Source organism: Pteronotus mesoamericanus, unplaced genomic scaffold, assembly GCF_021234165.1.
Source record: "Pteronotus mesoamericanus isolate MK-2021 breed Mesoamerican mustached bat unplaced genomic scaffold, CSHL_Meso_final scaffold_31, whole genome shotgun sequence".
Classification (NCBI taxonomy): Eukaryota; Metazoa; Chordata; class Mammalia; order Chiroptera; family Mormoopidae; genus Pteronotus; species Pteronotus mesoamericanus.
This window is the reverse complement of record NW_026555312.1, coordinates 35,638,522-35,661,118: the sequence shown is the minus strand read 5'-3', so window position 1 is coordinate 35,661,118 and position 22,597 is coordinate 35,638,522. Positions and strand designations below refer to the sequence as shown.

The following is a 22,597-nucleotide window of genomic DNA, read 5'->3' as shown; positions in this document are numbered from 1 at the left end:
ATTCATCTAGCAGTCTAATGTATCATTAAGGCTGCTATTTTTATGTTGATTTTCTCTTTTGAAGTCCTAGCCAGTGCTGTCAAACTTCTCTGACTGTATTAGTATCTATCTCTTTGTTTATGTCCATCAGCATTTGCTTTTTATATTTAGGTGCTACCAGGTTGGGTAGATAAGTCTTAAAAAGGTGTATATTCTCTTGTTGGATTGGCCCAAAATTATCATTATTTAATGTACCTCTTTTTCTCTTACTATAAAAAGTCTATTGCATGAAGTATCTTTTCCATTCTTCTACTTTTAGGCTGTGTGTATGTCTTTCGATCTGAAGTAGGTCTCTTGTTGAAAGCATATGTGTTCCTGTTTTCTTATCCATTCAACTACCCTATGTCTTTTGATTGGCAGATTTAATGCATTTACATCAAAAGAATAGGTACATAGTTATTTCCGTTTTATTATTTATATTTGTTCCTCTCCCCTCCCTTTAAAAAAAAAAACTTCTTTAACATTACTTGTAATACTGGTTCATTGGTGACATAATCCTTAGCTTTTTCTTGTCTGGGAAGCTCTTTATTTCTGTTTCAATTTTAATGATAATCTTGCTGATTAGAGTAGTCTTTGTTACTTTGTCAATATTTTGTACCTGTCCCTTCTGGCCTTGAAAGTTTCTGTTGAGAAATGAGCTGGCAGTCTTACTGGAGTTTCCTTATAGGTAACTGTTTTTCTCTTGCTGCTTTTTAAGACTCTCTGTTTGTGTTTAATTTTTAAAAAATATTTTATTTATTTATTTTTAGTGACAGGGGGAGGGAGGGAGAAAAAGAGGGAGCGAGACGTTAATGTGTGATTGGTTGCCTCTCACATGCCCCCAGCCAGGGATCTGGCCTGCAACCCAAGCATGTGCTCTGACTGGGAATTGAACCAGTGACCCTATGGTTTGCAGGCCTACAATCAATCCACTGAGCCACTCCAGCCAGGGTTGTCTTTAATTTTTTTGTCATTTTAATTATAATGTGTCTTGGTGTGGGCCTATTGGATTCACCTTCTTTGGAACTCTCTGTACTTCTTGCATTTGTATGTCTATTTCTTTCCCCAGCATATGGAAGTTTTCATTCATTATTTCTTCAGATAGGTTCTAAATCCCTTGCTTTCTCTCTTTTCCTTCTGGTAGACCTGTGATGTCAATGTTTTTATACTTGATGATGTCCCAGAGGTCCTTTAAGCTATCCTCATTAAAATTTTTTTTTTCTTATTGCTGTTCTGATTGGGTGTTAACTGCTACCTTGTTTTCCAAAACACTAATATGATCCTCTTCATCTAATCTGCTATTAATTACTTCCGGTGTGTTCTTTATTTCAGTTACTGTATTTTCCATTTCTGACTGTATCTTTTTAATGGTCTCTATGTCCTTTTTTTAATGCTCATTTTCTCTTTGTTGAAGTTCTCATTAAGTTCCTTGAATATCTTTATAACCATTGTTTTGAACTCTCTCTGGTAGATTACTTGCTTCTATTTTATTTAATTTTTCTTCCTGGGGATTTCTTCTGTTCTTCCATTTGGGGCATGTTTTTGTCTCCTCATTTTGGCTGTCTCTCTGTGTTTGTATGTATTGGGTAGATCTGCTATGTCTCCTAGTCTTGTCAGGGTTCTCTATGTAGTAGCTCTCCTGTGGAGCCTTGTGGTTCAGTCTTCCTGTTTACCTGAGCCAGGTGCTCTAGGAGTGTCCCTTGTGTGGATTTTATGTGCCCTCCTGTTGTAGTTGAGCCTTGATTGCTTTTGGCACGTTAGTGGGTGGTGGTGACCCTCAGGCTGACTGGCTATGAAGTCATTTTATGGCTACAATGTACAAGATACTGTGTGAAAGTTGACCCCAAAGAATGGTGCTTGCTGAGACCACCCTTTGGCTGTGTCACTTGTGGAGCTAGTTGGGGGTACTCTCTTGTGATTTGAAGCTGGCCACTGTATGTGTTGTTTCTGGGGCCTCTTGGAAGGGGCTTTGGTGCAGGCCAGTGTCAGATACCATTTGTGACCAGCCTAGGGTTACTTGTGAGAAGCCACAAAGTGATCCACAGTTGTTCGCTGCCTCTGCTCATTCCAAATGTATGTGGGAGGGGCTACACTGTGAATCAATGCTGGCTGGTACCAGACTGAGGCCTGTGGCAAGTCAGCAGAAGGTCCAATGTACACTAAAACCTGCCACTAGCTGCTGGCTTGTCTGGAAGACTCAGCATCTGAAAGAGCCTTGGGCATACACGAGTTGGGTGAGGTCTCAGGGAATCAGCAGGGTATGGTGAGTTCACCAAGTTGATGCAGATTTAGATTTGGTGCCAGTGCCACGCCTGATGCCAGTCAGCCAAAGTCTGAGGCTACACCAAGGCCAACTGCCACTTTCCTGTGGCCTGTGGAGCTTGTGGTGGGACAGAGTCTCAAGAGAGTTGTCAGGATGGGTCGAGTGGCGTTCACCTGGCTAATGGAGATTCAGATTTGGCTATGTGGAGGGAGAGCTCAATACAGGAAAGATGGTACTTGTTGGCCACGTAGGAGGTGGGCTAAACACAGGGACAGTGGCAGCCATCCCTCTAGCCCTGGCCCTGAGCCACACAGGTCACTTTCTCTGTGTATGTCTCTGGTGCCTCCAGAGCTGCTGTCCTCTAAACCAGAGGCCAAGGTGAATGCCAGCGAGCAGTGATTTGTGTGCAGTCCCTTTAAGAGGATACTTGGGTTTCCAGCCTTTACCCAGCGGGACAGAATCCCTGCTGATTTTTACCACCGGATGTTGTGGGAGCTCCTCTTCCCAGCACTTGTGCTCCAGGCTTGGGAGCCTAGGCGGGGCTGGGACTCCTGGCTTCTCCGGGGGCACCTCTTCAGCTAAGATATCCCTCCTGACTCTCAACTGACTCCTGTGAGTGTGGGCCTAGCCCATTTTGTGTCTCTGCCCCTTATACCAGTCTCAACATGTCTTCTTTATATCTTTGGTTATAGGACATCTGTTCAGCTAGTCTTCAGATGGTTCTTTATGTTGATCTATAATTTAGTAATTTTGATGTGGTCATGGTGTCTACCTATTCCACTATCTTGACTGGAACCTCTAAAAATGATATATTTTTAAAAAAATTGCCTCCATTATTCTGGTTGTCTTCAAACAAAGTCCATGTTACCTTTAAAAAAAGTTGCTTTCTTAACTTTACATAAATTTAGCCTTTTTCTACCAAATCTGACAATGATTCTAATGGTCTAATATAAGAAAATTTACTGATAATGTCCAAGCTTACTGGTTCCATAGACTTAAGAAGTAAACTAAGCTTTCAGTTTGAGAGGAATTATTTTCGAGCATCATTGTGGAAGCTGTTTTGTGGTTTGAAGATTAATGATTTATGTGTATTTGCTCACTCACCTACAAGTGAGTGGCATTGGGCTGTCAGCATTGAGCTGGTACATAGTGATAGCAAAGTCGACAGTGCTAGAGGAGGATTCAAGTAAAACTCTGCAGCTGAATAATGGTGGCTGGAGCAGCAGCTGAGATGAGGCCTTATCTGTTCCATGACTTGCTGCATCATTTTCCCTTTAGGTGCCCTATAACCTTGTTAGTCAAACTGTAGTCCCAGAATAAGTAGCATCAGCATGCCCTCGGGACTTCTTGGAAGTGCAGAATCTCAGGCCCCAACCCTAGACCTACTGACTGAATCAGTCTGCAGTTTAATAAGATCCTCAGCTGATTACTAGTCACGTTAGTTTGAGAAGCACTATTCTAAACACTAAATAGGACTGAGGGTTTGCAAAGTTTGTTATAATTGAGTCTTCTGGCTTTACCATTTCACAGGTTCAACTAGGTCAGCAAGTTTTTTGGAAATGGGTATCATGTTTATTAATTATTAAAATATTTTCTTTCCCCAACGGGGTGGATAGAGGTTATAACTGCAGATTTTGGAGTCAGATTGCCTGGGTTCGCTCGCCCTGCCACACAAAATCTAATTTCCTCATTTGTTGAGGGGGGCTACTGGGGTGTGCACCCCACTGATTTGTATTGGACTGTAATTGAGCTACAGATCACTTTTGGAGTGTTTGTGAGATTCATTCTTACCATCAGTATTACTGAATTCATGGTTTTTTGGTCCTAACTGAACCAGCAATTATTGAAAAGGTGATGGGAGTTCTGAAGACTTTTCGACTTTAGTAAAGAAATGTTCTTACTAATGAGTAATAGGAGACTTTTCAACTTCTGAAAAAAGGGTACAGATAGATTTAAAAGTGATGGGAAATCTCACTGAATTAGAACCTAGTAAGAAATAGTAGAAGTATTCTACCAGCAGGCCTGAGAGATTTACCAGGATTCTGACCTTGTTCCTACAGGGGGCAGCTGGCATTTTATGCTATGTGGGAGCATATGTATTCATCACTTATGATGATTATGACCACTTCTTTGAAGACGTGTACACTCTCATCCCTGCTGTAGTGATCATAGCTGTAGGAGCTTTGCTTTTCATTATTGGACTAATTGGCTGCTGTGCCACAATCCGTGAAAGCCACTGTGGACTGGCCACGGTAAGTTAGCACTTCATAGACCACAAGTGTTATCATAAAATATGGGAATATTTCATTTATGTTGCTTGCTTTGAATTGAGCATGAAACTCCATTGACTGGCTCTTATAATTGGAACAGAATTAGCACTTGTCTTAAACTTCTAGCAGTTATTTTAGATAATTGTTTTTTACCAAGAGAGTATTTATTGCTGTTTCTTCATTTGTATTTAATTTTTGACAATGTTTCCTTGCAGTTTGTCATCATCCTACTCTTAGTTTTTGTCACAGAAGTGGTTGTAGTGGTTTTGGGATACGTTTACAGAGCAAAGGTATGTTGTCTACTATGATTCATATGTTTTAAAAAGTGGTTCATTTCAAGTGAAATAGAACACATTTTTTATCAAAATAAGCATTTTCTTTTGCCTTCAGCTCAGCCACTGCTTTAAAAATCTAAAGTTCATTAGAAATTATGTGTCAAGATTTCTAGTCTGATTTTATATAGCACAATTGTTAATTCTACTACTGTTCTAGTTTGTAATTGTTTAGTTTTCTGTAAATTTACCTTGAATGGCCCTGGCCAGCATGTCTTAGTTGGTTCCCTGGGTTGCGGGCCAAGCCTCCAGTTGGAGGCATGTGAGAGGCAAGTGATTGATGTTTCACACATTAATATTTTTCTCCTTCTCTTTCTCCCTCCTTTCCCCTCTCACTATAAATAAATAAATAAATAAATCTTTTGAAAAATTACTTTGAATGAGCTATAGATGAATAATTGATCAGCTGAGAAGTTTATTCCAGTTTCCTCATCCCATAGATTCTCTGCATGAGAGAGGAAATACAAATTTCCTGATTTATGTTTTATTTTCCATTGCTTCTTTTAAAAATGCCTTGTTCTGAACATAGAAAAAGACAACTGTGAGTTGTGATCCTACTTCTCCCCTGTCCTGAGGAACAAGGTATCCTGCCAACTCAAATACGAAGGAAGCTTTTTCCAGCCTCTCCCTTCTTGCCCCCCTTTCCTCTTTTCTGGCCATTTCCTTTCATTTTCTTTCCTATTTCCTTTCTATTTTGCCTGCTTCTGCTTTTCACCTATAGTAACATTTAAGGCTAAACACAATACCGAATGATCTCACCTATAAGTGTAACCTAATCAACAAAACAAACAAGCAAACAAAATATAACTAGCAACATTGAAATTAAAAAAAAAAAACCCAAACTGCCAGTAACCACAGGGGAGGAGGGAGGGAGATAACAGGCGAAAAGAAAGGGAAGGGTCATCAAGGAACATGTACAAAGGACCCATGGACAAAGACAAAGTGGGGAAGGATGATTGAGGGAAGGAGGTAGGGACCGGTGGGGCAGGGGAAAATGGTGGCTGGAAAATGGAGACAACTGTACTTGAACAACAATAAAAAAATGATTAAAAAATTAATTAATTAGGGCATAACTTTAGAGCCATGTTATAAAGGCATGATAGAGTCATTGTAAGGTATGGTTTTAAATCAAAGGCATGATATGCCAATTTAGTATTTAAATCATTGATACATAAGGTACCAGGCAGCTATACAAAAAAAAAAAAAAAAAAAAAGAATGCAATGGATTATGTCCCTAACCTATGACCTGGTTCACAATTATAGTCTCCTGACATCACTGATAAAATTATCAAATAAGCCTAATCATAGTAAAAGAGTAAGGAGAATCACGTACAAAATTGATTAAAGCAACACATTCTTGTTACTTTAGTAATTGGCAGCAAAGTGTCATTTCTAAGGACTGATTTTTTTTTTTTTACTGGATTACTTTTGCATATTTGGCCAAGTCTAATAATTTATCCCAAAAGTATCTTGTGTTTTTTAAAGTAATTTTATTTTTACCTCCTTTAGGAAAGGAAAATGAAGAGGTCTTCTGAGACTACATTGAAAACTTATTTTAAAAAAATAAGAAGGCAATCCATTTATAATTTAGGACATCCATCTCAAGGCTCAACTGGATTCTCCCCTTTGAGTAGATTGTTAGCCTCTGCCATCTTGCACACAGACTTCTCTTTGAATGCTTAATCTATGTGATATAAAAATGTCTGAATTTTTACCTGAATCTGTATAGAGGCAAGAAGGGAGAAAACTTTTTCTCATAAGAAATTTATAGAGATATCTGGCAACTTTGCAAATATGCCATTTAGATATTTTAGCTAGAGCCTTGACTAATCCTACTTTTACTAGTCTTTTAGAGGAACTGAATTCTTTCTTTTGATTCAGGTGGAAAATGAGGTTGACCACAGCATTCAGAAAGTATACAAGACCTACAATGGAACCAGCCCTGATGCTGCTAGCCGGGCTATTGATTATGTGCAGAGACAGGTGAGCTCTCTTGAGGCGAATTTGTTTTTGAGGGCCAATCACTGTTGGGTCAACATAAACTTACTCTGCTGTACTATGTAAATTAGCCTTGTACCTTCATAGTCATGGTTAACTTCATGATGTGTTCAATACTTTTATCTTCATCCTTGGAAAGTGTTTTCCTCTGTCACCTAGCTGAAATCAGATAAAATGCATCTTGATTTCCCCCCCCCAAATTAATTAGTCAGAGAGGTGACAATGGAAGAAAGATATGTGTCACAGGGAAGGTGAGACTCCAGATGGACTTAAGAGGAGAGGGAAGTTCTTCATATATTTCTTAAGAGCAAGACCAGAAAAGGTAACTGATAAAACTGTAAAAAGAATATTATGGACAATTTGAAACATACATGGAGATGGAGAGAATAGTATGGTAGATCTTTATGCCCATAAACCCACTTCCAGAACTGTTGGCTTTTTGTCCATCTTGTTTTCATTTATTACCCTCACATATCTTTTGCTAGATTATCTTAAAGAAAATCACAGACATATTAGACAAAATATTTTAAACACTCTGTCATTGGAAATAGTATTTAACTCAGAACCATGTATTTCACATGTAAGATAGGAAGAATTTTCTTAGCTATAAACTACCTCTTGTGGGCAATGTGCTTTCATATGGAGGTTCTAGAGCCACTATCAATAGGAGGCTATTTAAATTAAAATGAAACATTCAGTGCCTTAGTCACACTAGCCACACTTTAAGTGATCAATAGCCTTATGTAGCTGGTGGCTACCATGTTGGAGATACAGATATAGAACATTTTTATCAATGCAGAAAGTTCTATTGGATATCACTGTACTAGACTAATTTAAAGCTCTGCAGTGCACAGAACTCTAAAGTTCAACACAATTATATGTATTTTGTGAGAAGTAATATCTCTATTCTCTTTTACAATAGCTGCACTGTTGTGGAATTCACAATTACTCAGACTGGGAAAATACAGACTGGTTCAAAGAAACGAAAAATCAGAGTGTCCCTCTAAGCTGCTGTAGAGAGACCGCCAGCAGCTGTAATGGCAGTCTGGCCCACCCCGCCAACCTCTATGCTGAGGTAAGTTCAGTTTCTTGGCCAAAACTTGAATCTCACCTGGTAACCTGTTTTTTTGTATAAATCATCTCTACCTGACACTTCTTTTCTGCCATCTTTTGCTTGTCTTTTTTCTAAAGCCATCTTAACCATTTTTAAGTGTACAGCTCAGTAGTATTGAGTATATTTACCATCACCCATCTCCAGAACTTTTTCCTTCTTAGACACTGAAACTTTATACTCATTATATAACAACTCTCCATCCTCTCCTCCCTCAATCCCTGGCAACCACCCTTCTACTTTCTATGTCTATGAACTTGACTCTTTTAGGTACTGCATATAAGGAATCCTATGGTACTTGTGCTATTGTGCCTAGCTTATGTTTTTACTCAGCATAATGTCTTCAGGTTCATCCATGTTGTAGCATTGAGTCAGAATTTCATTCTTTTTAAGGCTGAATGATAATCCTATTATACAGATAGACCACATGTTGCTTATCCATTCATTTGTGGGTGGACATTTGGGTTGCTTCCCCCTTTCGGCTATTTTGAATAACGCTGCTGTGAAAACAGGTGTACAAATATTCTTCTGAGCCCCCTTTTTTTTTTAGGAATTAAATTATATTATACATAGACTATAGTTATGTCTTTTTTAATTAAAAAGTCAATTACAGTCAACATACAATATTATATTAGTTTCAGGTATATAGTATAGTGGTTAGTCATTTACTTAGCTTACAAAGTGATCTCCCCCAAAAGCCTAGTACCCATCTGGCCCCATGCAATTATTTCTATGTATTTCTATGCTGTAGTTTATATCTTCACTTTTTTGCTTGTCTTTAAAGCTATTTTATTTTACTGTTAATTAGTTTTAAATGCATGGTCTTTTTCTGTCTTTCAGTTTCTGTCATATTCATTTCTACCAATGAGTAGTAGTATGTGACCTTGTAGCTTTCAGTTTTAAAAGAGACATCTAATGAGGATTACTTTGTGTGTTTTAGGGGTGTGAAGCTCTAGTTGTGAAGAAGCTACAAGAAATCATGATGCATGTTATCTGGGCAGCACTGGCATTTGCAGCTATTCAGGTGAGCACAGTTAGCCAAGCAGTTGTTTTCAGAGTGTACTGATCTCTGATGTCAGTCCTGAATGGTTTTCATCACTACGTGCAGTTACTCTCTGTGTATATAGATAACTTGAAAGGAGTTGAGATACCAGGGACCAGTTTCCAACATCTTCTATTTCCTGTCTCTAGACCTAGACCCAGAATGGTTTCAACAACTAGAGGTCTAGATGGGAGGACCATGTGTGAGAGGACTCTTTGTATTATTTTCTTGACTTGATCAGTGAGTGACCTGTTCAAAATACAAGCTGTTGACATCGTGTAATCTTGGGAGATATTTTAATAGAACATCACAGAATTTTTAAAAATTGTATTGCTTTATTTCCATTGGGAAATAACATTAGTCTTTTTTAAAACTATTTTTTAAAAATTCTTTTAGTTCTTGTTCTTTTGTCCTCGAGGGTTTTGTATGTTAATATATGTAAATGAAGAACAGGTACTACTGGTACTATTGTACAACTCTAGTCTCTTATACTAATAGGAGCAATTTTTTTGCTTTACGGAAAAGGCCTTCAAGTAAAAACTGAGGTTCTAACCTCTTCTGTATTTGAGACTTAATTTTTTTAGATGGATAACCATCAAGGAGTCTGTTACATCATTTGGCACATCCAAAAGTATACCGTACCATTGCTGGTAGTATAAGGGACTTATTTTCCTGACTCCTGCCAATGAAAACAAGTCTTTTCCCCCTTGATAACAGCATGTGTAAAGTAGCTGGAGTAATTGCTTAATTATCCCTTACTCCCAGTCCCCCTGTGCACACCCATATCTCTTACCCCTACCTGAAAACAAAAAAGAAAAACAGCTATTTTTCTGCCCAGTACAACTACTTACATTCCTTGGTATATTCATTATATCTTAGAGGTTCTGTTAGAGGAATGTTTTAGAAGAGTCTTAAAAGTGAGAGTAGCCAACTATTTGAAAGTAATTGAAAATCCTTTGCATCATATTTAATTCTCAGACTGTCCTTTTAGTTGTTCTTGAAATATGCTTCAGGCCTAGAGAATATATGTTAAGAAAGTGTAGATATCTTTTAATTGTTAGATGAAACAAATTGGATTGCTAGTTTATAAGTTGTTTGGATTGCTTTCTCTCCATTTGAACAAAAGCTAGTGTACTTAATGTGTGCAGTGCCTTTTAAAATGGCAAAAGAATGATTATTTACTTTGCTGGTATTCTAACAGCCCTGAAATGATACATTAAAAAAACTAGCTTTGTATTTTCTATGGTCTTTAACCCTCCTAACCATTTACTTTGTGGCATAACAGTACTCTGTTAATCAGCAGGGATGTATTTCATATTTTGATTGTCTGTATAAACACATTTATTTAGGTAAAAATAATGGAACATCAGGGACTTACTTCTCTTTTCCCAAGTGAAATCCTGATCTGTACATTCTTAATGATTTTGTGTGCGGTAAGAGAGCTGCACATATTAGCATGCAGCAAAGAAAGCTTTGGAACTGTATGGTGGTTTTGATCATGAAATATACAGTACATATGTAGAGGACTGATGAAAATTATCCCTTTAGTTATGTCCCTCATTCTAGTTAAGCTTATTAACCAGCCAGATATTTCTTCATTAAGCTTTTTTAGAGGGGGCTAGTAAATATTCTAACTAGTCTCTTCTCATATGCATTTTTCAACTGACGGTGATTGGCACCAATTCAATGCCAACAGGAATGCTCGATTTGGGGTATGGTGAAGAACACTTCACCACAAAACTATTAGACTGTGATACAACATGGCTGTGAAGCAGCCCTGGGGCCAGGCCCCTATCTGACTAGACAGTTCTGCTCTGCTCCTTGCTGGTCTGCTCTGCTTCCTCCCAGTCTGCTCTGGCCTGCACTGTTCTGCTCTGCTCTGAACAGTACCTCAGCTGGGGAAACACAGCCTTCAGAGGAAAGGGAAAGTGTGCTCCCAGAGCCACAGGGAGCTGACTTCTATAGACAAAAGCCCTCAACCCTGATCCCTGATTGATCTATTCTCATGCAAATGAGGGCACCCAAATCCTCACATCTTGATGGGTCCAAAGGGTACTGTCCTTCCTAATGGTCATAATGGAGCCACTCTGGTTGGTGAAGATGATGGGGAGTGGCTATAGCTCTAATTGGATGGTGAAAGCCTCAGTCCTTTTGGCTGAAATAGGACTCCAAGAACTCCTTTATGAGGACTGGCTCAGATGGGAGAAATAGTGCAGGCAGGCAGTTCAGTGCAGAAGCTGGTAGATGAGTGCAGGCTTTTTCCCATGAAGTACAGTTTTCATGAGAGGCCCCTATGTATAAATGGCTGCTAGGTGCTTTTTTTTTTTTTTTTAATTTGAGCCCAGTTACCCACAGGGAGCCCTTTTCAGTACATATCTTCTTTCTCATGGTTCACACATTTTACACTTAATTCACCCTGACTTAGTGATAGCTGATAAAGATTTGATGTTGTAGTTCAGCAAAACTGAGTCAGGGATTCAGTTTCACAGACTCAAAACCTCTAGTAACTTTGAAAATAAACCACAGGCAAGGAAACATGGAGCAGACTGAAAGTGACCAGAGGGGATGGGGAAGAAGGACAATGGTGGAAAGAAGAAGAAGGGACTAAACAGAACATGTAATGAATGACCCATGGACATGGACAACAGAGTGGGAACTGACTGTGGGAGAGGGGGGCGGGGTGGGATGGGTGGAGGAGGGCAAAGGGGGAAAAATTGAGACAACTGTAATAGAATAAACATGATTTAAAATAAAATTAAAAAAACAAAAAAAGCTTTTGTTTTAAGGAAAAGCAATCTACTTTGGGTAATAAGTTTTCCTAATGTTTTCTATTTTTTTGAGAGTACATAGAAATGTTCCAAAGTTGTGATATTCAAAATCTGATGTGCCTGGGTACCTTGGGTATGGAAAACCTGAGCAAAGGCAGAAACAGTTCAAAGATCAGTGAGCGCTTTTGTTTGTATAGACTAATCCTGATAGAGAAAGTTAGGCCCAGAAAGACACTTGGAGATTCTCCAGTTCCTATACCCTTTGTTTTAAAGGCCATGAAAATGAGGGGAAGCAAGGATAATATGTCTTACTACTAATGCTTGTTTTTATCAATAAAGCTGGAACCACAGCTCCACTGTACTCCAATTATAAATTGAAGAATTAATCTCAAAAGATTACATTTCTAAATCCTGTTATGAAACCTGACAGTTTATTGGCACTTCAGCTGAATAAAATATACAATGCACTAGCACTGAAATATTATTACCACTTTCCTTTAGGTTCCAAAGTGGCGAAGCTCTAAGAGGAGGTATCATAGTAAATACAGTTTGAGATAATGTTACTGATTGAAAGATGATTTTTGGTAGTGTGAGTATCAAGACTTTTAAGCATTGTCTCCTTTGATTTTGAGTGTGATTTGTGGTATTAACTGTTAAGCTGTATTACATTGAAGTTCTAATGCATAGAGTTTAAGAAGAAATTTTCTTATAAGCTTAATTTACCAACAAAAGACTGCAGTTCAGGAGTTGACCATCTGTGTACCAAATCTAGTTCACCGCCGCCTCTTTTTATGTGAGCTACACTTTGTGGCTTTTGTGTTACAGTGATGAAGTTCAGTAGTTGCAACAGACCCATTTTGTCTCCTGGTTCACAAAGCCTCAAATATTTACTTTATTACCCTTTAAGAAACATTTGCCGACCCTTAGGCATATTAACCGTTAGTCTAGTTAAATGAGCTAGGTTTGAGTAAGACCAAAATGATCAAGAAAGAAAAACCTGAAAAATGCTAGTTAATTATTATAACAAGGTTTTTGAATATGAGAGAATGACATTTTAAAAATTTTACTATGCCCCTTATCTTGTTAGCTTATTAACCAACAAGATACTTCACTTCTTTGAGAGTAGCCAACCTCTTACATTAACAAATGATTAATTATGAATTTCATACTTGAAAAGTTTGGTTTCTGTTGTGGGTAAGGCTCTCTACACAGGCAATATGGGAAAAATAGGACCTGTTAGTCTTTGGATGCTCATTAAGTTGGCATGTCCTGTGTAGTTGAGAGCACACTTTCAAGAGAAGTGTTTCCTAAGCCCATATTGCTTTTTTCAGTTCTGTGTGCCAAGTGTGAAGGAAGGAGGTTAAGACTGTATTTCCTTTCCTTCCTGCTTCTTGTCTACTAATTTTTCGTTAAAATACAGAAGCAATTAACACTTTAGATCAAACCCACAGGTAGTTAGAACCGAGTGGCTCGATTCTTTAAAAAATTTTTCCAAACAATTCTTCCTCAGAAACTTAACCAAAGCTTGGGAAGTTAATTCTTAAGTAGCCAAGGATTTTAGTTTTTGTTTTTAATTTGGAGGAAGTTAATCTTAATTGTTAAAGTTTTGAAGGTTTTTTAAATTGAAAGTGCCAATTTGACAATTTTTTTTCAAATAATACAAATTTAATAAAAGGTAAACTTCCTTTGCAGTCTTGACCCCAGTTCTCCAGTCCCCCCATAAAAGGCCACCACTGTTCCCAATTTCCTATATGTCCGTACAGAAGTAGTTTGTGGTTAGCAAAACACATATATTTTTTATGCAAATGGAAGCTTATAGGATGCAATTTTGTACTTCGACTTTAAAAATAATTTAGATAATTATATAGTCACACGTTGATACAATTTACCAATTTTATTCAGGTTTCTCATGTCTGTATGTATGTTTTCAGTTCTGTATAATTTTATGACCTGTGTAGGTTCCTTTATCTACCACCACCAATCAAAATACTGAACAGTTCCAATATCACAAGGATCCTGCCTGGTACCATCTGGTATTTTTTTTGTAACTGCACACATCTCCATCCTGTGCATCTGCCCCTTACCCAGCAACCACTAATCTGTCCTTCATGTCTAAACTGTTGTCATTTTAGAATGTTATATAAATGGAATCTTATGGTATGTAACCTTGGAGCTTATTTCTTAAAAACAAATTAATATCTGGTTATAGCTGCATAGTATTTCATTTTGGTAATATATTTTATAATTAATCTACATTATTAACAGGCATTTATGTAAGCCTTGCTGTTCTAAAAATGCAAGTAGTGAATGTCATCTCTATGTGTGGGCAAACTCTATAACAAAAATTGTAGCCATGAAATTAAGGAGCCAAAGTATTAGTGACTTTTTGATAAGTATTTCCATATTTTTACCAGAAAAGGGTGTTTCCAGTGTACAGTTCTCCAGTAACCTTGTATAACAAATAATACCTATGTCCTTCCTCATAATGCACCTGCGTAGTATGTCATAGAACATTTTAACCTTTAATCGTTTTTGTAATCACTCCTTGCCTCTGTGTTTAGTAATCATATTTTGTGGTTGCTGGATGTTATATGTGGACTATGTATAGATTAGTTCTCATGACTTGAATACTGTAGAAAAAATGCATTGCAAGAAATAACGCTGGAGATGAAAATATTCATACGATATTTCCAAGTCTGTTAATGAAAAATTCAATAATCAGTGAAATTTCAGTATAGCCAAAACTTTGGAAATGGGCCTGTAATACTTAGTGATGACGTTTCGAGTATTAGAATTGATTGTGTAGAACTTAATGTTTTCAAGCAGACTCATTCCCAAGCATGAGTAGGGTTTTATCAAGCATTTGAAAATTGTTTTAAATTTATACACATTGACTTAATTGAAATAAAAGTAAGGAAAGAAGTGATACTTACTTCAAACCTCATTTTGAGAATGCTGACTCCTTTAGTAGAACTTGACCAGTTGAAAGGAATGTGAAGGAAGTAGGGTGGGAAAAGAGATTGTTTTTCCCCTAGTAAATCAGTAGTTTCTGAACTTAACATTTTTATTGCTAAATTTGACATTACCTGGAAACATAATTGTTTGTTTTTATACCTGAAAACATAATTGTTTGTTTTTATAGCAGTTCTAAGAATGTTTTGCTCTACCATGAACAGAAATATATTACTTTAGGAATTTGGCACTAAACATGTCTAGAATTGGCTTAAAATAAACTTGGTAAACTTGCAACAGTATCCACTTTCAAAATGTCTGCAAGGTGCTTTACACTAGTAAACACTCCGCAAATACTGATGTAATGAAACTGATGGATTCAAGCAGCAAGTAGATATCATGAACAAATAAAATGTAGGCTAATTGAAGACATCCTTGTTCTCCGTATGTGTGTCCCATGAGTCATCTCCCACTTCGAACTTCGGTGCGTGCCTGTTTCTGGGTAGAGTATATTGTTTTGAAATTAGATTGACCCCATATGTGCAGAGGACCCTGCCTTTTAAAATCAAATGACTGTGACAGTTCACTCTCAATGAAAAGTTAAGACAGCAAATTAACTCACTCGTATTTACTTTTTTTGCTACTGTGTATTTGTAAGAAGCCAGGTCAAAAATTCTAGAATTATTTTTAATCCAGTTTAATAATTCTTGCTTATTAAAAATAACTTGGGATGATTTTATTACTGTTCCATTTGGCTACTACAGAAAGATTAGGGCTTATTAAAATAAAATGATGGAGGAGTGACCTTTACAAAGTAATGTGTGTGTAATACCGCTGAGCCAAACCTGGATTTTGAAAATAATAAATAATTGTGAAAGAAACAGAAACCTTAAAACTACCAAACTACACCAGAATTTTTTTGGTGTCAGGATTGGTTTTCCACCATAGCACTTTTGCGCTATTCATGTACTGAGTTATGTGGGTTGTTACAGAGTGTATTTTCCCCCAAATTCATATGCCTGAAATTTCCTCAGTACAGTCTTTAAAAAATTTTTTTCTTAAAGATTTTATTTTATATATATGTGTGTGTGTGTGTGTGTGTGTGTATATATATATATATATATATATATATATATATATATATTTATTTAGAGAAAGGGAAAGAGAGGGAGAAGGAGCAGGAGAGAAACACTGATGTGAGAGAGAAATATTGATTATTTGCCTCTCACATGCCCCCATCTGGGGACCTGGCCCTCAACCCAGGCATGTGCCCTGGCTGGGAATCAAACCAGCAACCTTTCAGTTCACAGGCTAGTGCTCAACACACTGAGCCATACCAGCGAGGGCCTCAACACACAGTCTTGGTAATTTTCCTTTCTAGAACTTTGCTGTCCAGTGTGCTAACCAGTAACCACATATTTCTAAGATTAGAGTAATTTAAATAAAACAAAAAACACAAGTCCTTTGTTGCAGTGGTTTTTGGCTACCATCTTTGACAGCTCAGACAGAGGTTTCCATCATTACAGAAAGTTCTTTTTGTACAGCACTGGTCTAGACTGAGAGTGGGGGTGGCAGCAGGGTAGCCTTGATTCTTTGCTGGTTTCACAAATTGTTCTTAAGTATAAGTGAGGGAAGGTACAACTTGGTACTTAGTTCCTAAAAAGATAATGTTACTTCTCTTACTCTTGTTGCTTTTTTGATCATTTGAGGACACTGGATTTTGAAACATCATTGCCAACAAAGAAATATATCTGTGCTATATAAGGGTTTTTAGCTTCTCTTTTCCATTGTTTTTTCCCCACAGCTGCTGGGCATGCTATGTGCATGCATCGTATTGTGCAGAAGGAGTAGAGATCCTGCTTACGAGCTTCTCATCACTGGTGGAACCTATGCGTAGTACAAAACTCAAGCCTGAGCTGGTTAGTCTGATTTGGAAGGATAATTGAACAGGCCTACTGCACTTGGCCTCCAGAGTTCATTTAGTTAAAGCCCGTGTGTTGGACAGAGCAGCTTGGTTCTTTGTATACCCTCTTACTTACCTACCAATGACTTTCTTTTCCCCTCTTCTAGCTGATTCTATGTCTCTCAGTTTTTAAGCACTAATTTCAGAGCCATTTTCAGGTTATGTAGTATGGTGGAATTAAAGAAGGAGTGGCTGCTTCTGTTACCTCCCAGCAGCAGTTGGCCTCCTACTGAAGTACCACTGGGTCCTGCTAGGCTTCACAATGGACAAATGTGGGTCAACGGGTTTTTGAGGAAGGGGACTTAACAGCAGTTGGTGCCCCTCCCGAGTGTCCTTTTAAAAAAATATATACTATAGTCCAATAAAATAGCAGCTGTACAAAATGGCTAAAATTGATTTTAGAATCATACAGTGTTCATACTTGGTTCATCTTCAAACAGAGTCATCTTTGAAACTAGAGGTTGTCAATCAAAGCTGGCTTTATAGGAGGAGTATAATGTATGCACTACTGTTTTAAAACAATTTGTGTGGGGGGGTGATGATTGAACCCATTCATTGTAAGTCTAAATGTATTAGAAATAATGTACCCATGTAGACTAGCAAAATAGTATGTAGTTGTGATCTCAGTTGTAAATAGAAAACTCTTAATTCAATAAACTCCGTATTACCCCTTAACATGTAGTTTTTAATTATTTGAGGGTACTTCAGTGTTTTAAATGTTGGTTCATCATGATTTGCATGTGTTTTAATTATATCTGTTGCCAAATCCTACAGGCCTTGGTCTTCAGAACCCACAGATGCTTTTCAGTCCCCTGTATCCCACAAATATGGAGAATCTACTTGTGCATGGTGCTGGGATTACAATGATGATGCTTGTCCTTGCCTTCAAGGCATGTGGAGTATTAGTACAGCAACATACACAAAAGCAGATAATTTCCATACAGTGCAGTGACTGTAGTAACAGAAGAATGGAAGCCCAAAGGAGGTGCCCAGAGAGGTCAGGGGCAACATCCTGGAGAAGAGGCCCAAGCCCAGTGGGTGCATTGGCTTTGTGGGAGAGGTTACCAGGACTGTGAAGTGGGATGGAGCCTGCAGGGAGTTACTAGTAACTCATTGTGCCTGGAGCTTAAAATACAAGGTTGGGAAAAGAGGTTGAAGTGGCAAAGCTTGGGTGCCTTAGGGTCTTAAATGACATCCTGTAGAGAGTCAGACTTCAGTTACAGAAAGAGGCAGCCATGTGTGATACAAGTGGGCCTGTTGTAGAGTGGGCTGTGGTTGGGAAAATGGATTGGAGGGGCATGAGTAGGCCTTAGTGAGGTGGATGTGGTGGTTCAGGATAGTTACTATTTTCTCCCAGCTCATAAGCAATCTCTGGAGACATACTCCTAAGACCATATAAATATCCTGTTCCTCGCCAAACTTCTCCTGAGATTTAACAAGCATTGCTGATTCAGTCTTTACTATGATGATTACAATTTTAGATTCGATCTTGAGTATGATGATTATAAAACACTTTCCCTCATTTATCAGTCTGTCCTCCCTCCCTTCTCACATGGTGATTTATTTTTATGTACCTATATTCATTATGGACTGATGGATTCCCCTTATTTCAATGATTTATAATTCATTACTGTCCCTTTTTTTTGTTTTGTTTTGCTTTGTTTTGTTTTTGGTACTCAGTTTCAGATTTGGCCGGTAGGAGCCCCTTCAAGTTGCTTCTTGTGCTCCAACCATTTTTTGAAAATTTCTGTAATTTTTGACATAACAGGATGTTCCAGGTTCATCTTGTACCCAACTGTGCCCCAGTCCTGGAGTCAGTATCTCTCCAAGGAGCCCTGGGCCCTTGTACTGGCTGTGCTTATTGCTACTGTCGTCTTTGCTTTTCATCTATCAGAGCTTGTCTTACTGTCTTTTAAAAAATTGTTTAAGCAAGTTTAGATGTGGTGTATATCCTTTTTGACTACAGTTGACCCCTGAACAACACTGATTTGAACTTCACGGGTCCACCTATATGCAGATTATTTTTTCAATAATGCATATATACAGTCAGCCTTCTGTATCCCTGGGTTTCACATCCACAGATTCAGCCAACCATGACTGAAGACAGTATTTCTCAATCTGCACTTGGGAACCTGCAGATGCAGCATGCTGACTGTATGCATTTTTCTTTGCCATTTTATACAAGGGATTTGAACATCCATGGATTTTGGTATCCACAGGGGTTCCTGGAACCTATCTGCCACAGATAACAAGGGACTATAGTTAAGTTTGGGGGAGTCAAAAGTTATATGCGGATTTTCAACTGTGGATGGCTAGGGTTGGTGCCTGTTAACACCCCTGTTGTTTGAGGGTCAACTGTATTTTCTCTACATACACAAAAACAGGTGTTTGTGTTGTGCTTTACTACTATCTGAATTCTGTTCTACAAGGTTCACTTTTTCCCTTCACAGCATAGTATGGTACTATTTCTGTATTAGACTATAGGATTTGTCATTCCTTTTTGTTAGCTGGATGGATACATTAATACCATGATTAATGAATGTACAGTAGATGATCATTCAGATTGGTTCCAACCTTGCTGCATTGAACACCTCCATGCACATACTGTCAGGTATTAAAATTTTTAATAACTTTTTTTAATTGAGGTGAAACTCACATAGCATAAAATTAGCCATTTTAGTGAAGAAGGTAGAGAACAAACATTTCAAAAATTTATATGGCACCACACATTACCCCAAATAGTCACAGCAATTTTGAGAAAGAAGAACAAAGTACAAGGGATCACAATTCCTGATATCAAACTATATCACAAGGCCATGGTAATCAAAACAGTCTGATACTGGCATAAGAACAGACACATAGATCAATGGAACAGAATAGAGAGCCCAGAAATAAACCCAAGTCTCTATGGTCAATTCATATTCAACAAAGGGAGCAGAAGCATGAAGTGGAGTAAAAATGGCCTCTTCAACAAATAGTGTTGGGAGAGCTAAGCAGCTACATGCAAAAAAATGAAACTCGACCACCAACTTACACCATACACAAAAATAAACTCAAGACGGATAAAAGACTTAAATATAAGTCATGAGACCATAAAAAGTTCTAGAGGAGAGCATAGGCAGGAAAATCTCTGATATTCCACACAGCAGTATTTTCACTGATTTGTCCCCTAAAGCAAGGGACATAAAGGAAAGAATTAACAAATGGGACTTCATCAAAATAAAAAGCGTCTGTATGGCAAAAGAAAACATCAGCAAAATGATAAGGGAACCAACCACATGGGAAAATATATTTGTCAATGATACCTTGGACAGGGTTTGATGTCCAAAATATATAAAGAACTCAACATGACTCCACTCCAGGAAGACAAACAACCCAATTAAAAAATGGGCAAAGGACCTTAGCAGAGCAGACACTTCTTTCAAGGAGGACATACGGAGGGCCCACAAACATAGGAAAGCATGCTCAGCATCACTAGCCATCAGAGAGATGCAAATTAAAACTATGACGAGATACCACCTCACACTGGTCAGAATGGCCATCCTAAACAAATCAGCAAGTAACAAGTGCTGGCGAGGTTGTGGAGAAAAGGGAACCCTAGTGCACTGGGGGAATACAGACTGTTGCAGCCACTGTGGAAAACTATGGAATTTCCTCAGAAAACTGAAAATGGAGCTGCCTTTTGACCCAGCAATTACACTGCCAGGATTATACCCTAAGAATCCCAAAACATCAAAAGAACTGATTCACCCGAATGTTCATAGCAGCACAATTTACAAGAGCCAAGTACTGGGAGCAGCTTAAAGTGCCCATCAGTAAATGAGTGGATCAAAAAACTATGGTACATTGACACAATGGAATACTACGCAGCACAAAGAAGGAGCTCCTACCCTTTGCCATAGCATAGATGGAACTGGAGAGCATTATGCTAAGTGAAATAAGCCAGGCAGTGAAAGACAAATACCATATGATCTCACCTGTAAGGGGAACCTAATCAACAAAACAAACAAGCAGGCAAAATATAACCAGAGACATTGAAATGAAGAACAAACTGACATTAACCAGAGGATATGGGGGAGGGGATAATGGGGATAATGGGGCAAAAAGGGAAGGGTTGTCAAGGAACATGTATAAAGGACACAAGGACAAAGCCGGGGGTGGGGGTAGGATCAAGGGCAGTAGGTGGAGATGGGTGGGGTGGAGGGGAGTGGTGGGGGAAAATGGAGACAACTGTACTTGAACAATAATAAAAAAAAATTCAGTGACATTTAGTACTTTCACAGTGTTGTACAACCACATTCCCTATCTAGTTTCAATTTGCATAAGGGCTTATGCCCTCATTTTACTGATGATGAAACTGAGGTACAGAGAAATTGTGACTTTCCTGAGACCACACAAAAAAGCATGAGTGTGGATTCCAATCCGGATGTTCTGACCACAGAGGCCATGCTTCCCTCTGTCAGGCAGAAGGCTACAGTTATTCATACACCCAGCTACGGAAGCCAACTCCCTCTTTCTCTGGCACTATCCTCTGTTGGCAATGCTGTCCATGAGATTGGTTATCTCTGAGGTTGCAACCTGGTGCACAGAGAATGGAGGAAGCTGTAGAGGCAGTGAATCTTAGATTTGTGTCTGTATATTTTTTCCCTGGAATAAATTTTGACCCAAGAGTTACTTTCAGTTCTATCCTTTAGTTGTCTGGCTGTATTATGTAACATTCATTACCCATCACCCCCTGGGGCCCATAGATGCTGCCAGCACTGGTCAGAGATGATAAATATCTAGGCCGAAGTTTCTAAAAAAATGTTTGCAGTCGAATGGAATGCTCAATCAAGATGACAAGGTATTTTCAAAGAATAAATAAGCACTGATACAAAACTGTCATTTCTTCCTCTCGGCTGCACATACATGACCTAACCCTGGTGGTCAATCTGCTTAGCTGCCAGCTCTTTCTGGGCCCTGCTTCTATTCTGCCTGGGGGCACCAGCCTCTTCTCAAGGTTCAGCTCAGAAATCACTTCTCATCTCCTTTCTGCCAGAATTGCTCTCCAGCCCAATGGCCACTTCCCGGACAAGCCACTGTCATCTCCATGTAGGATAAGCTCTATCTGTTTGGTCTCCCAGTCTCTCTCTTGCCCTGTTCACTCTTTACTTTGTGTCAGACAGTACAATACAGTGCTCCTTTTGAGGCCAGTGAGCTCTTTGAGGGCATTCTTTATCTTAGCACCCCCATTATCAAATACAGGGTCAGTCACACAGAAGCCATCAAAATACCTTGACTGAATTACTTCTGGGGCTGCCCTTCAAGTCTTTACCTGGGGTAACATTTCTAGTGCAGGAAAGCATTTTCATAGCCAGGCTTTTATTCACTGACTTTTTTCTCTCTCTCCAGGGATGTATAAGACCAAGCATTAGATTATATTTTTCTCTCCAAATATCCCTACATATAAACCTCAAGACGGGTTAGGGGCAGGTGTGGACATTTGGTCAGTGCTCTTATAAGATATGCTTTATGAGGGAAAATGACATTTTAGGAAGGATTTAAACCTCAGTGTGATTTCTACCCCCCCCACCCCCCTACAGAGGCCCAAAGCTTTTTCCTGCCCCATCTGCCACAAACCCTCTGATGGAAGCAGTGGGAGGTGACACTAGCAGAAGACTAACCCTAGTCCACAGTTCCAGAGCCCTCCTTCCAGGGCCCTACTGTGAGGCTGCCTTGTGCCTTTTCACCTCTTCCTGGCCCCAGCATGAATGCTTTGTAGACTTACGAGGTGCCCACACACTTGAGATTGGAGCGAGAGGTCGCAATCCAAAGGCACTTTGCCTCCTGAAAGAAGAAAGCCCATCCCTCTCCTGCATCAGGAGTCATGATTGCTTAATC

The 22,597-nt window shown here is 38.7% G+C and overlaps 1 protein-coding gene across 1 annotated transcript in view; it reads left to right on the top strand.

Moving 5' to 3' along the window:
• The window catches only part of TSPAN3 (tetraspanin 3), a 71,295-nt gene extending 53,886 nt beyond the window's left edge, over positions 1 to 17,409 (top strand). Inside the window, exons 2-7 of the mRNA XM_054592024.1 lie at positions 4,342 to 4,533; positions 4,767 to 4,841; positions 6,765 to 6,866; positions 7,804 to 7,956; positions 8,933 to 9,016; positions 16,559 to 17,409. Of these exons, the coding sequence (XP_054447999.1) occupies positions 4,342 to 4,533; positions 4,767 to 4,841; positions 6,765 to 6,866; positions 7,804 to 7,956; positions 8,933 to 9,016; positions 16,559 to 16,651 (699 nt within the window). The 3' untranslated portion in view covers positions 16,652 to 17,409. The remainder of the gene's footprint in view (positions 1 to 4,341; positions 4,534 to 4,766; positions 4,842 to 6,764; positions 6,867 to 7,803; positions 7,957 to 8,932; positions 9,017 to 16,558) is intronic.
• Positions 17,410 to 22,597: the final 5,188 nt, after the last annotated feature.